Below are 13,854 nucleotides of genomic sequence, written 5' to 3'. Positions count from 1 at the left end.
TACTGTCAGATTCCACGATCTTATGTGATTGCCATACATTGCTTTGGGAAATTGGCCATCTCACATAATTATGGTCACTGGGAATTGGTTTGTTCAGACAAGAAAGCATCATTCGCCTGCCTGTTGCAGTCAAATCAGAGATATTATATAAAAAATCACAGAAGTAGGTGAAATGAGGCCAAGGCATAGAAACTCAGAAATAGAATTAGAGTCACTGTCACCATCATCATGATATCAATCATAAATTAAAGAGAATAACGTCATTAAGTACATTTTTAATATCTTCCCCACCACACCCCTCTGCCCCCAACCCGGCCGTAACACTTAGAAGCATTTGCGATGGATAACAGAGGGTCCTGATTCATCATACTCCTGCTTGGTAATACACATTTCCTGGAAAGCAGAGAGAGAAGCCAAGATTGAGCCACCAATCCAGCCTAAATACTTCCTTTCCGATGAAGTAATGACTTTAACCTTCATTGTTTTTGGAGCCAAGATTGTGATTTCTTTCTGAATTCGATCAGCAATGCCTGGAAACATGGTAGATCCGCCAGCCAGAATAATATTTGTGTAGAGATCACTCCTGATACAATCTTCACATGCCTCGATGCTGTCATTGACAGTCTCGTGGACGCCAGCGGATGGTATTCCCAAAAAGGAAGGTTGGAATACAGCTTCGGGACATTGGAAACACTCCTTATTGATGGTGAGGATTTGACCATCTGGAAGTTCATAGCTTTTGTCCAGAGTGGAAGATGTAGTAGCCTCTGTCATCTCCTGGTCATAATCAAGGGCCACATGGCAAAGCTTCTCTTTGATATTTTCAGCAAGCAATCTCTCAGCAGCCGTGCTGAAGTGGTACCCACGATGAATCAACCTCTCCATTAAGTTGTCATTTAGCTCCCTGCCAGCAAAGTTTAGGCGTCGAATGCTATCAGGTATGATATAGCCATCATTGACTGACACAGCAGAGGTCACACCCTCCCCACTGTCCAATACAACGCCTTTGATGCGGCCTGTTCCATAAATGGAGAGTAAGCCAGGAACAGTAGCAAAGACATGTGGTGTGTCAAAACTCTCAAACATCATCTGGGCCATCTTCTCTTTGTTAGCTTTGGGGTTCAGAGGTGCCTCCATGAAGAGAACAGAATATTCTGCTGGAGCAACTCTCAACACATTGTTAAAGATGTGTTGCCAAATCTTCTCCATGTCATCCCAGTTGGTCACAATTCCATGTTTGATTGGGTATTTGGAGATCCAAATATCTGGCCTGTCCCTGGCTTCTTTCCCAACACAGTAGTTATTTAGGTCTGCTCTGAGCACAGCATCCTAAAGTAGAAAAGAAAACATTATTGTTTGTTTTTGCCTTTCCTTATGTCGTCATTCATCTTCCCTTTATAGACAATCTGCTGTTGAACCTATCTAACCCTTGCCCTATTGTTTATTCTCACATTGGCTTGTTTTGTTGTTTATAATTCCCTTTTATCCCCCACTATATCTTTTTAATCCTTTTTTTCAGTATTTCTTCAGAATGGTCTTTCTTCCAAATTAGCACATAACAAAGTTACACATAGGCTAAAAAATCCTATCCAAAACAGCTTTCAACAGGTGGAATAGTCGTAGCCAAAGAATCAATGCCTTTAACTCATCCATAATCATCCCTGGGTATTTAGGGCCCAATATAGGTCTATATAGGCATATATGTCCTATACAGGGCAGAAAAGACCCACCACAGGTGGAGGCACAATGATGCAAAGTTGGGGGGGTGTGGGGAGGGAAATGATCCTGGGCATTCTCAACATTAACTTTGGACCTCATCTAGTTTTATGAACATAGAAAACTTTCGATTATCATGTAACTCTCTACCCTAGCTGGTGATCCATGTTGACCACATTTTGAAAAACATCAAGCATAACAGAATGTGCTTAGCACAGGGGACCATGACACCAAATCAAATGTGGCTTGGCAGAGCCCTCACTTAATGAATAAAAACCGAAGGATGCTGTGAATCAGAAACAAAAAAGAAGTTGCTGGAAAAGCTCATCAGGTCTAGCAGCATCTGTGAGGAGAAATGCTGCCAGACCTGCTGAGCTTTTTCAGCAATCTCTGTTTAGCCCCCTCGCTTACTGAACTGGCTTAAGGTCAACAAAGTATAGCTGACAAGTTGTCACAGAGTCCTTGATTAGCACTCCATCCACTACCTTCAACATTCACTCCTTTCAACACCAATCCACATTGATAGCAGTACCTCTACACACTGCATTGCAATAACTCACCAAGCTTCCTTCAATATCACCTTCCAAATGCATGGCTTCTAGCACCTAGAAGGACAAGGACAGCGGATGCATGGGAACACCACCTACCTATAAGTTCCCTTCTAAGCCGCTCACCATCCTGACGTGGAACTATATTGCTGTCCCTTCGCTGTTGCTGGATGAAAATCTTCCTTACTAACTGTAGGTGTACCTATGCTGTAATAATTGCAGCAGTTCAAGAGACAGCTCTCTACCACCTTCTCCAGGGCAACTAAGAATGAGAAATAAATGCTGGCCTAACCAGCAATGCCCACAACCCATGAACAAATTTAAAAAAAGGCGACTTCATACAGAAGACACTGCATTTGTCTCATTGATTAAAGGCAGATAAAGCCTATCAAAACTGTGTATCCATGAGGCACTAGGAAACAAACAGCAGCGGCAAAATTAGAAGCCATCACAATCTGTAACCTTATAGCCTATATCCTTCATTTCTCCAGTTCTGGCATGTTAAATAGTGAATCTTGGTTCAACGGACAACGAACAGCATGCCAGCAACTCAATACACACATAACATATACCCACCAACTCTTCTTGTATTCCAAAGTGAAAATAGCATGCTATGGACGGAGTTAAGAGTTTCACAACCAATAGATCAGAGCAAAGCTCTGTCGATCTGGCATATAAGGTTAGCAATGCTGCGGACAATTGAGCACCATCCTTGTTTTTACCTATAGTTATTCCCAGCATTGGAATGTGGAAGGCCAGGCTGAAAAGGCCAGAATGTGGACACTCCTGTTTAGCCTCTCTCTGTGGTTCTCGCCATCATAGATACCAGTCTAGAGTCACTGAACACGACATCAAGAATCAACAGAACGCACAAGGCACAGAATGGTCACAGCACCGAAGAGGACATTTTACCCTGTCATATCTCCACCAGTGCCCCAAGTTAAGTAATTTGCCTCATGTCATTCACTCATCTTCTCCCTGTAACTCACAACATTCTTCCTTTTCAGATTATCATCCAATTCCCTGTGGAATGTCTTACCCTCCTCCTTCAGTTTGGAATCTTAACCACTTGCTGTGTGAAGAAATACACTATTCTCTTGTTCTCCATTGCTTTTATTTACCAATTATCTAAAATCTGTGACCTTTTATTCTCAATCCTTCTTCCAGTGAATATATCTTTTCCCTATTCACTGTTTCCAGAGCCATAATAATTTTAAACACCTCTGTCAGATTGTCAGATTGTCCTTCTACAAGGAAATCAGTCCCAACCACTCTAATCTCTCAATGTAACTGAAATAACGGGACACAATTAAGACTAAGAAGTTCAACAACATCTCTACCGTAATACTGAGGTTTGTTTACCTGATCTGGCCTTGCTGCTAACCGGATTGCTCCAGGGCAGCTACACACTGGTGTCTACCCAAAGTGGAAAATTGTATGAGTGTGTCCTATTCACATAAAGAAGAATAAATCCAACACAGTCAATTACAGTTCCATCAGTTTATATTCAAACTTCAAGAACTAAATAGGAATAGTGAGGTGAGAATGACTGCCCTTGACATCAAATAAGTCAACAAATGCTGTACCAGGAGACCTAGTTAAAAGGTCCACAGGGATCAGAGGGAAAACACAAGTATAGAAAGGATCATCAGCTGAAGGAGTTTGAACTCCAGGTTTCGGAGATTGTGCAGTCGATGCCATCAGCTGCAATGTAGCTGTGTGGCTTACAGCTATGTAGATTATACATTTCTGAAGATGGTCACCATACCAACTTAACAGTGTGAAGGAAGAGAGGAAATGGGTGAGCAGCAGACAGACAAAGCACGACAAGCATTTAGTGCAGTAATTCCACCAAGTGTGCCTCAGTACTTTGCTGATATTCAGTCCAAAATGCTGTGATGACAGTGGTTCTCCTCAGGTATTTCAACTGTACAAAGAGGCAGGGAAAAGGTCAGATGAGTAATACTGAAGAAGGATCAATATTTAGATGAACAAACAGGGATTTCCATGGATGCAAATGTTGACACCAGGCTGTAATGTTGCTTCCTGAGTTCCAGGGTTAGGAATCTCACTGAGCTGCTATAGGGCATTCTGAGGAGGGAGAATGAGAAGCCAGAAATAGCTGTTCATATCTGTACCAATAGCACAGGTAGAAAGAGAAATTAGGTAGATTTTACAAAGAAAGGAAAGGAATTCAGAAGTAAGTCTTCAGAGAAGTAATCTCCTCATTACTCCCAGTACCATGCACTACTGAGCACAGAAATTGGTTGTCAGTCCCAATCAAAGCATATTTGGTCCAGGAGGAAGGTTTTTAGGTTCCAAGATCATTGAGGCCATCTTCAAGAAAGGTAGGACCTATACAAGCTGGATAGTTTGCTCATCACTGGTGCCAGAACCAACATCAATATCATGTCAGCAATGTTTACCAGTGCTATTGGAGAGACTTTAAATGGACTTGGCACAAGGGATCAGAACTGGAGTGCAGATTCAGAAAGGAGAGAAAGAATACTAGAAATAAAAAGCAGAAAATTGGTAAGCAATTATGTTAGGGAAAGAGAACTGTAGAATATAGTCAAGAAGGTTGTTCCATGAGTAGTGGTATGTACTTCAATGCACATAGATAAGAGAATAAGGCAGAGGAGTTGAGGGCATAGCTAGACACTTAGAAGTGTGAAATGGGAGAATTTGGTCAAATAGTGGAGAGTTCACATCAATGCCCACAGTCTCCACTCTGTTTGAAAATAGGAGGGTGTTGAAGCAGGCCACGAGCAGTGTGTCACATGTCTAGATCATTCCAACACAGACCAGGATTGTGGCCCAGGTCTGGGTCACTGTGACTGACAACCTTGAATAAAAATTCTTTGAATAGAGAGGAAGACATAGATCAAGCATTTACAGGGCAGTCAGCTGACATTAGTGACAGGAAAATTATTGGAAAAATTTGAGGGACATTATAAAATTTTATTTAGGAAAAGCATGACTTCATCAAGAACAGTCAGTGTGGACTTTTTAAAGAAAATTTGAGGAATTGTCGAGGATATTTGATGCACATTTGATGTAATCTACATGAATTTTAACAAGGCTTTTAACAAAGTCCCAAACGGCAGAATGGTTAGAAAAGTAACAACTCATGGGATCCAAGGTCAAGTGGCAAGCTGACTCAGTGGCAAGAAGTAATGTTTGAGGTTCTACAGATTTTGGATCTGGGTTGTTTGCTTTTGATAGTATATAACAATATATTAGACTCTGTGCCCGAAAAGATAATAGAGTGAAAAATCCTCATTATATTTAAGTATGCAGATATAATCATGATGCTCTAACCTACAGCATGGCAATATATAGTGATTATAATGAGGTCAGCCAGGTGGACCTCATAGAATATGGGTTACCTGATTTGGGACAGTTAATCTGGTTCAAACAGGGAGCCCTGGCTGACAGATATAAACAGAAGTATCAGGGGTTCTGTTCACTCAGAGCTGGATCAGTGTCAAGGATTCTTCGCGTGTAAATAAAGGATGGCATGGTAACAGGATACCAGCCTCTGTGGAGTTATTTCACAACCCTTGAGCTATAAAGTGGGACTTTGAACAAGAATAGGCCAAATGGTCTCCTTTGTGCTGTAAATTTCCTTCATACGGTGGCTGACACAAAGGGAGACAGTTATGGTTATTGGAGACAAATTACCTTAACACCAGGAGATCATTGGAGTTTGTCAAGGTAGTATTCTAAGCCCAGTTCTCTATTTCTCCTTCAATTAGTTGCCCTCCCTCATTAGATCAAAAATGGAATTACTCATGATTGCAGTGTGTTCAACTGTATTCACTAATCTTCAGATGAAGAAACCTTTCATACCACTTCATAGGTTTGTTTTACAATGTTGGAAGTAAAAAGCTAAAACGTGACCATGAAGCTCTCAGACTGGTATAAAAATTTAAATTGCTCACTAGTTTTCTTAGGGAAGGAAACCTGCTGTCCTTATGCATTTAATCTATAGCTAACTCCCTAATAAGACGTCAAATCAACTGTTCGCTGAAATTATCTAACAGGTCATCATGATAACTAGGAATACAATTTATCTTGGCATTGACATCTGCATCTCTTGATTAAAACAATACTCCATCCAGGAACTCATTCACTGGCTTAAACAACCATTCATCAATAAACATATAGAAGGAACATCGTCTATAGGATGCAATAATGTAACTCTCAGAGGTTTAACTGGCAACACCTTCGAACCTGACATTATCCTTTAGGATCTCCTTTTCCATCTGTCATTTATCTTTGCATATCTCACCTCCTCTTTCCAACTTCTATCCTTTATATTCTGATATCCTTTTTCTATTTTAACCTCCTAACTTGTCTTCCTAAGTATCCTCATCCATCAGGAGATCAGGATGACACATCTCAGAAAGCAGCTAGTGTCTTCTAATTTCTCCCATCATGAACCAACATGAAATATCATCCAAGCCCTTTTAATACCCACCCCCGACCATTTCATCAACCTTAATTTACCATTCTGGGAACAGATCAGCTGTCTCCTGTAGCATGGGTGCAAGTAAATATTTCTGGTAAAAGAGTGGACACAGGTGAGAACATGGTTTAAGTCACCAGCAACTAGAAGGAGATTTAAAATGAAATTTGTTCTCTTGAACGTATTTCAGTTTTGAGCAAATTATAAAGGTTACCTGATGCATTCCCACAACAGACGGAAACACCGCTCTGGGATATTGATCCGCTGCAAATCCAGCCTTGATCATCCCAGTTCCAGTATCCACCACCACAGCCATGACTCAACCTGTGTGAAAAAAAACACAGAAATTAAAAAAAAGTGGTAACTGTGATAGAATGAGATTTATATAAATCATGATGATGTAACTATACATATAATTCTGACATCAGAAAGAGAAAAGACACCAGCTAGATAAACATGTGAAGAGAGGGGTCTTGCACACAACGTTTGAGAGCTGTATTTGAGGACTTATTGTCAACATAAGTAAATAAAGGAGTGTTACAATCCGTAAGTAGTTGCCTTAACTAGAGATAAGGAGTAAGCAGCCTATGGACAGTGTATGAACAGAACCACTATTGTTTGTGTTGTGATGCCAACCACTGCCAGCTTGTGGTTAGAGTAATTTGCAGCCATCATCCCCTGTCCTTGACAGGGTCTAAATGACTTGTTGGTTTACAGTGAGAGAAGAAAACTACGACTGAGATGAACAAGAGGCCCTACTCTTAAGCAAGATATAGTTTATTGCATGATGGCAAACATGTACAAGTTACGTTAGTACGTTAGACATTGTTATTAAGACTACTGTGGATATCGGATTTCAATCCACAAAATCCCAAGATCTTCTGACTGTTGCCACACAAATCTTTATTACATCAGATTGGGTAGATCTCAAACAGTAACCCTTCAGAACCATTATGTTGTACTTCACCCACAGCCAGAGATGATCCAGATCAGTATCTCAATGTGCAAGTACCATTCTTGGTTTAAAGTACAAGATAAAGCACCAATGTGGGGGGGTAAGGAAGCAGACAAGTGAGAGATTGGCCTTCTCAAGCTCTTGAACTGTTTCCATCATCTTCAAAAACTTTTCATTCTCACAGACTTTCAGCATTAACCTCATCTAACATATATTCTTTAAAAACATAAGGACAGGAGAATGCAATTTGGCATTGCAATTCCATTCTGCCCAAAGTCCAGCTGTGTGCTCTGTAAAATGAGTCTACCTCTCCCTACCCAATCAATGCATATTAACCTCCACTGAACATCACCTTGAACTCCCTGAGAGAGAAGAAAAGTAAGATCTGTTAATAATACTTCTGACAGTTCAGTATAGTGCTCAAGGAGTGTTGTATTGAACTAATGGTGAGGTGAGAGAATGACAAGTTGACACAGGAGGTTATGATGATCTGGAATACAGGGACAAAAGGGTAATGAAAGCAAAGTCAACAATAACTTTTACAAAGCGAAATGGATAAGGAAAATTTAATGGACTATAGGGGAAATGAGGTGAATGATTTTTTTCAAACTGTTGAATCCTAAGTGAACATTGCCAGAAAGGCTAGTGTTTACTATCCATCCCTGATGGCCTTGAGAAGGTGATGATAGCCATGCTTTCAAATCACTGCAGTTCTTGTGGCGAGTTTTCTCCAATAGTGCTGTCAGGTAGGGAGTTTCAGAATCCTGAGCCAGTGACAATGAAGGAACAGCAATTTCCAGTTGTGCAAGGTGCGTGGCATGGAGGATAGCTTGCAAATGGTGATGTTCCCATTTGCCTGGTGGCCTTATTCTTCAAAACAGTCACTCGCTTTGGAGGTACTGGAATGCATCGATACAGAAAACATTAGAGCACAGCGAACCAGTGAATATTTAAACTGGTAGGTGGGGTGTCAATCAAAGGAGGTGCCTTGTCCTAGTTAGAGTTAAGCTTACTGGGTGTTGCTGAAGCTGCATTTATCAAAATAAGTAGAGAGAATTCCATTATGTATCTGCTTTGTGTTTTGAAGGTGATGGACAGGCTGTGGGGAGACAGGAGAGGAGCGACATGCCTCAATTCCTAGGATCTAACCTGCTCTTGCAGCCATCGTATTTATATGGCTGGTTCAGTTCAGTCCCTAGTTAGCGGTAACCAGCAGTATGTTCATGGTGGAGGAATTCATTGATGTGATCCTTGTTATCTAACTATGATACAGTAAGGAACAGGCAGCTCTGCCACGCAGCAAGTTCAAGGCTGATCTGATGAGGGCCTCAGCTCCATATTTCCACTTACCCTGGTAACCTTTGATTCCTTGTTGGTAAAAACAAAGCTACGTCAGTCTTTAAAATACTGTCTTTAACCTCTTGTTATCCACAAATGGATCACATTTCTCATGGAATTCTAATTTCTCAACAAAATATATATTGGTCTAATTACCATAGAGACTGTAGCACTTTGAAAGATATTCAAGTCGCAAATTAATATTCGAAAGAATGGCACAGTAACCTTTCACATTTTAACGTTAGTATAACAAAGTACTAAACTGGCTAAATTATTGACTAAAAACTATTTCCTTCTTGTTGGGAACTTGTAGTTTGAACCACAGAAACTTATATTCCTTTTCTATACTTCTCCCTCATTATACTCTCCATTGAATTAAAGTTGGGTCAGTTTCTAATGAGTTTCTGTATTCCCATTTTCGCTGAGTAATAATTTCGCTGACTGTCTCCAGGCATCTCCTCAGTTTTCAGAGTGTTTTGGAAATCTACCACCAACCGTAAAACATGTTCCAAGATTAAAGGACCTGTTTAATGACTGACCTCAAAGTAAAACAGGTATTTACCACATTACCTTTATGATTTCCCTTGTTAATTTGGCCCTGATTCTTAGAAGAACCTCATACTTTATTCTGCCTAAGTCATTGATTCCTACATTGATCAGACCAAATTCTCCCCAGCCCTCCTTTATGCCAGCACAGGCAAGACAACGTAACTCCCAGATGTAGTTACAGAACAGTAAGACTCCTGGACTGTAATTTTCTTCACCCAGTAGCACATCACTTTAAACTCCAACAACATGAATGTCCCACTTTATTAATACTATGGTGCTTTGATTGTTCAACCTGCAGGCTTTGACCTCATCAAACAGGTTCAAGATATCTCCCTTTTGGCTAAATGCAAAGGCTGAGCTCCTCCGACACTGCATCTGGGATTTACTTACCTGCCTCATTCACAATCATACACTCCTGTTCAAGAATGCAAAATCCAAACCAAAGGGGTGTGACTGCCTCGTGAATCAAAATGCTATCTTAGGCTAACTCTCCTCCTCTCCGATACCTCTCAATACTGCAACCTTGGACTCTAGTTCAACAACTCTGTGCTGAACTGCTGATGCAACTTAATTGCGGAAGTCATTCTCTGGAATTGTAATCTTGCCATAAATTATTACCCACTGCAGTCATGACACGTCACCGGGCACTGGGATCCCTATCTAGTCTTGCTTTATTTAATTAATTTTAGCACACGTGCATAATCAACCTGGCTTCTAACTTCTAACTTATTTTGTACTATTTGCTTGATCTAGTTTAAGATCACAGGTAGATTAGATTAAACCCTTACCGCTACCTGGAACCACTCCAAGTATTGAAGGCAAAGCAGCTTCTTCTTCGCTCTCTATGTTGAATGCTCACTCTCACCAAATTCCCAATCTTTACACTCCTATTATGACGTTCTCAGAGTCAATTCACATTTGACCAGCATTTGAGCCACACCCAAGTTCTAAGGGCTCACTCAGCTTCCCGTTCACTGTAATTGTCCCTTATTTGGACAATCACTTACAAATGATTGACAGCTGACTTTCAACTGCCACTGACTTGCAGCTTCTGTTGAATGTTGACTAACCTCCAATTTCTCTTGCCATTTTTAAAGTTCTTAGTTAAATTAGACTTCAGTTTGAAACTACTTTTTCAATATTTACAATGTTCTCAATTTTTACTTTATGACAGTGACCAGTGTGTGCACAATCAGATAACTGTTAACCTTTATGCGTTGTTTTTTCTGCACACAACCAAGATGTAAGTGTTTTCACTTTGTCAGGTATTTGCCAGTGTAAACTTGAGGAAACAAAAATCTGTTATTTGTCTTAACTTGTGGAACATCCCATTCCCACATCACCCTGTGCTCTTAGGCAAGCAGCATTCTGATTTTTAAATTCTTACCTTCATTTTCAAACCCCTCCGTAGCGTTTTCCCTCCCTATCTCCTCCAACACTACAACTCTTCAGGAGATCTGATCTTCTCTAATACTAGCCTCTTCTGCATTACCAATTGTAACCACTACACAACTTGTGTTTGTGCCTTCAGCTGCTTGGGACCAAAGTTCTGGAATTCCTTCTCTCCAGATTACTTTTCTTCTTTCAGAACTTAAAACCTCTCACTTTGACCAAGGTGTCATATCTCATTTTATAATGCTCTTGCAAAGCTCCTTGCAGTACTAAAGGTGCTATAATAATATTATGGAAGCTTTATAGGAACAGCCTGGTTTGGGATGATGTTAATCCTGAAGCATGAAATTTCATCACTCCCTTCAGGATATTATTGGGGCCTTTAGTATTTGTTGTACCTGGTACACCCAACTATTTCTTAATGTAAAATGAAATGAATCAAATTGGCTGAAGACTCATGACTATAATGGTGGGGACTTAAAAATTGGCTGAGGTGGATATTGCACTGCGTACTTTTAGCTTGAGATGTTTGCAAAATCTCCATCAATTAGTATGGGAATATTTAAAGTAATCATTAATTGACCACCATCATTCATTACTGGATGTGGCAAACTTATGTGGCTTTGATCTGATTTACTTGCTGTCAGTTTGCTTGACTCTGGCTATTGCACACTGCTTCTGATGTTCAGCTGCACGGTGTGTCTTCACCAGGTTGACATTTTATTGTCACAATGCTGCTTCCATTATGCTCTTTACAGGGCACAGTGGCTCAGTGGTTAGTATGCTGCTTCACAGTTCCAGGGAGCCAGGTTCGATTCCAGCCTCGGGCAACTTCCTGTGTGGAGTTTGCACATTCTTCCCATGTCTGCGTGGGTTTCCGCTGGGAGCTCCGGTTTCCTCCCTTGCTGCAAAGATGTGCAAGTTAAGTGCATTGGCCATGCTAAATTGTTCATAGTGTTCAGGGATGTGTAGGTTAGATGCATTAGCCGTGGGAAATGCAGGAAAGGATTAGAGGATAGGTCTTGGTGGGATGGTCTTCATAATGCCTGTGTGGGCTGGTTGGGCCGAATGGGCTGTTTCCACACTGTGGGGATTCTATGATTCTATTCTATGTTACCAGTCCCACTGAGTTCTGCCAGCAATTTCTGTTTCTGTTTCAATGTGTATCCGTTCTATCTGCAAAGATGCCCAGGAGAGATAGAGACGTAACGTGGGTGTCAACAAATGTGTAAAAAGGAGAAAATTGGTCTGATCTGCTGACAGCAAAGTCAGCAAGACATAAACAAGTGATGGCTTTGTTGAGGGGAGTTGTAGCAGGGGGTGTAGTGGAGCTGGTAATAAATGGTGAGAAATGTAAGTCAAACGGAGAGGTATGATGCTGCGAAATTGTGGAACTCAATATTGTGTTCTAGAGGCTGTAAAGTGCCTAAGTGGAAAATGAAGTGTTGTTCCTCAATTTTGCATTGAATTTCATTGGAACAGGCCCAGGGTGGAAATGTTTGGTTGGGAGCAAGGTGGTTTATTAAAATAAGCAATTGGATGGTCAGGGTCAATGCTATGAAAAGTGTAGAGGCATTCTGCAAGGTGGTCACCCAGCCAGCATTTAGTCATTCCAATGTAAAGGGCACTTCATTGTGAGCAGTAGACGAGATTGAAAGAACTACAAAGTAAAATACTACTTCACCTGGAAGTTTGGGATCTAGGTCAGTAAGGAAGTGAATTGGAAAGTGTTACACCTGCAATAAATTGGGAAATGCTATGTGGTGTGATCAAGCTTTAGGAGTGATGGAGGAGTTCATTGTACATTTCCTGCAGAAAGCTGACAGTGTAGCAGCACAGAAAATGTTTGGAGGTTATATCCTGCTGGAGGTGACAGAAATGGCAGAGGATGATCTTTGAATGAAGAGACTGGCGGGTGGAAAGTAAGGACAAGATGAACACTATTGGTGTTTCGGAGAGAGAGAAGGATGAATGAGGGCAGAAGTGCAGAAAACAGGTTTAACGTGGTTGATGGCCTTGTTCCAGGAAAGGTAGGAATGAATTGGAGAGGAAAGGAATTTTGGAGTTGGGGTTGCAGTTTGCAAAGAAAGAGGGGGTCAAAGGTTGGTATTTCTTTCATGACTGCATTCCACTGCTCAGAAAAGCAGCCAAGCAATCAAATACTTATCTTGGTGATATCAGTTTCTTCTGTGTTTAGAATACTCTTATCAGGATGAAAATTTCTTTGTATGACGAAATCATTCCAATTTAGTTTTTATGAACGGTCAATGTCCAAATAAACCCATATAGCACTGTTGCTTTAGTACAAACATTATTCTGTGGTACTTTTTGCACTGTACTGGGTGTCACCTTTCAAACGAAATGTTCAACCCAGGCCCCATCTACCATCTTAGGTGGATTCAAAAGATCCCAGCTATTTTATATATTCCCTGGCCAATATTCAGTGCTCAAATTAAGGAAACAAAAGATGGGTTCAGATCGAGTTTGATTAGTTACATACAATTTTCCAATCCCTTGATCTGACAGGGCAGATGGTGGAAATGACTAATATTGGGGCACTTCCTATTTCCTACAGACTAAGAGGGTGGCCATGGGAACCCGCATGCGCCCAAGCTATGCCTGCCTCTTTGTAGAATACGTGGAACAATTCCTCTTCCGTAGCTACATTGGCCCTATCCCCCACCTCTTCATCCGTTACATCAATGGCTGTTTCGGCGCCGCCTCGTGCTCCCACGAGGAGCTTGAACAGTTCATCAACTTTACTAATACCTTTCACCCTGACCTCAAGTTCACCTGGGCCATCTCGGATACCTCTCTCTCCTTCCTAGACCTCAGTCACCAGAGATGGAGACAGCCTCGAAACTGACATCTATTCCAAGCCCACC

At 41.0% G+C, this 13,854-nt stretch overlaps 1 protein-coding gene across 2 annotated transcripts; it reads right to left on the bottom strand.

The window, feature by feature from the left end:
• Positions 1–324: 324 nt before the first annotated feature.
• On the bottom strand, positions 325–10,079 carry LOC109915836 (actin, cytoskeletal 3-like). 2 transcript variants are annotated; one of them, XM_020515514.2, is made up of 3 exons: positions 9,968–10,079; positions 6,950–7,059; positions 325–1,329 (listed from the first exon to the last, which is right to left on the bottom strand). In XM_020515514.2, the coding sequence occupies exons 2-3, from the start codon at positions 7,049–7,051 to the stop codon at positions 325–327; spliced, it is 1,107 nt and encodes a 368-aa protein (XP_020371103.2). In that variant the 5' UTR covers positions 7,052–7,059; positions 9,968–10,079. The 2 variants fall into 2 exon arrangements, with proteins under 2 accessions (XP_020371103.2, XP_048451542.1); XM_048595585.1 differs by lacking the exons at positions 6,950–7,059; positions 9,968–10,079 and adding an exon at positions 1,646–1,668 and having other exon boundaries at positions 325–1,315.
• Positions 10,080–13,854: the final 3,775 nt, after the last annotated feature.

This window comes from Rhincodon typus, chromosome 4 (genome assembly GCF_021869965.1).
Source record: "Rhincodon typus isolate 14 chromosome 4, sRhiTyp1.1, whole genome shotgun sequence".
Classification (NCBI taxonomy): domain Eukaryota; kingdom Metazoa; phylum Chordata; class Chondrichthyes; order Orectolobiformes; family Rhincodontidae; genus Rhincodon; species Rhincodon typus.
This window is presented reverse-complemented; position numbering and strand designations above follow the sequence as displayed.

Excerpts from the sequence above, each read along its gene's own strand:
- LOC109915836 (XM_020515514.2), bottom strand. The coding sequence starts at position 7,051 with ATGGCTGTGGTGGTGGATACTGGAACTGGGATGATCAAGGCTGGATTT. Across the intron at positions 1,330-6,949 it reads CTGTTGTGGGAATGCATCAG|GATGCTGTGCTCAGAGCAGA; the intron begins GTAACCTTTATA and ends TTTCTACTTTAG.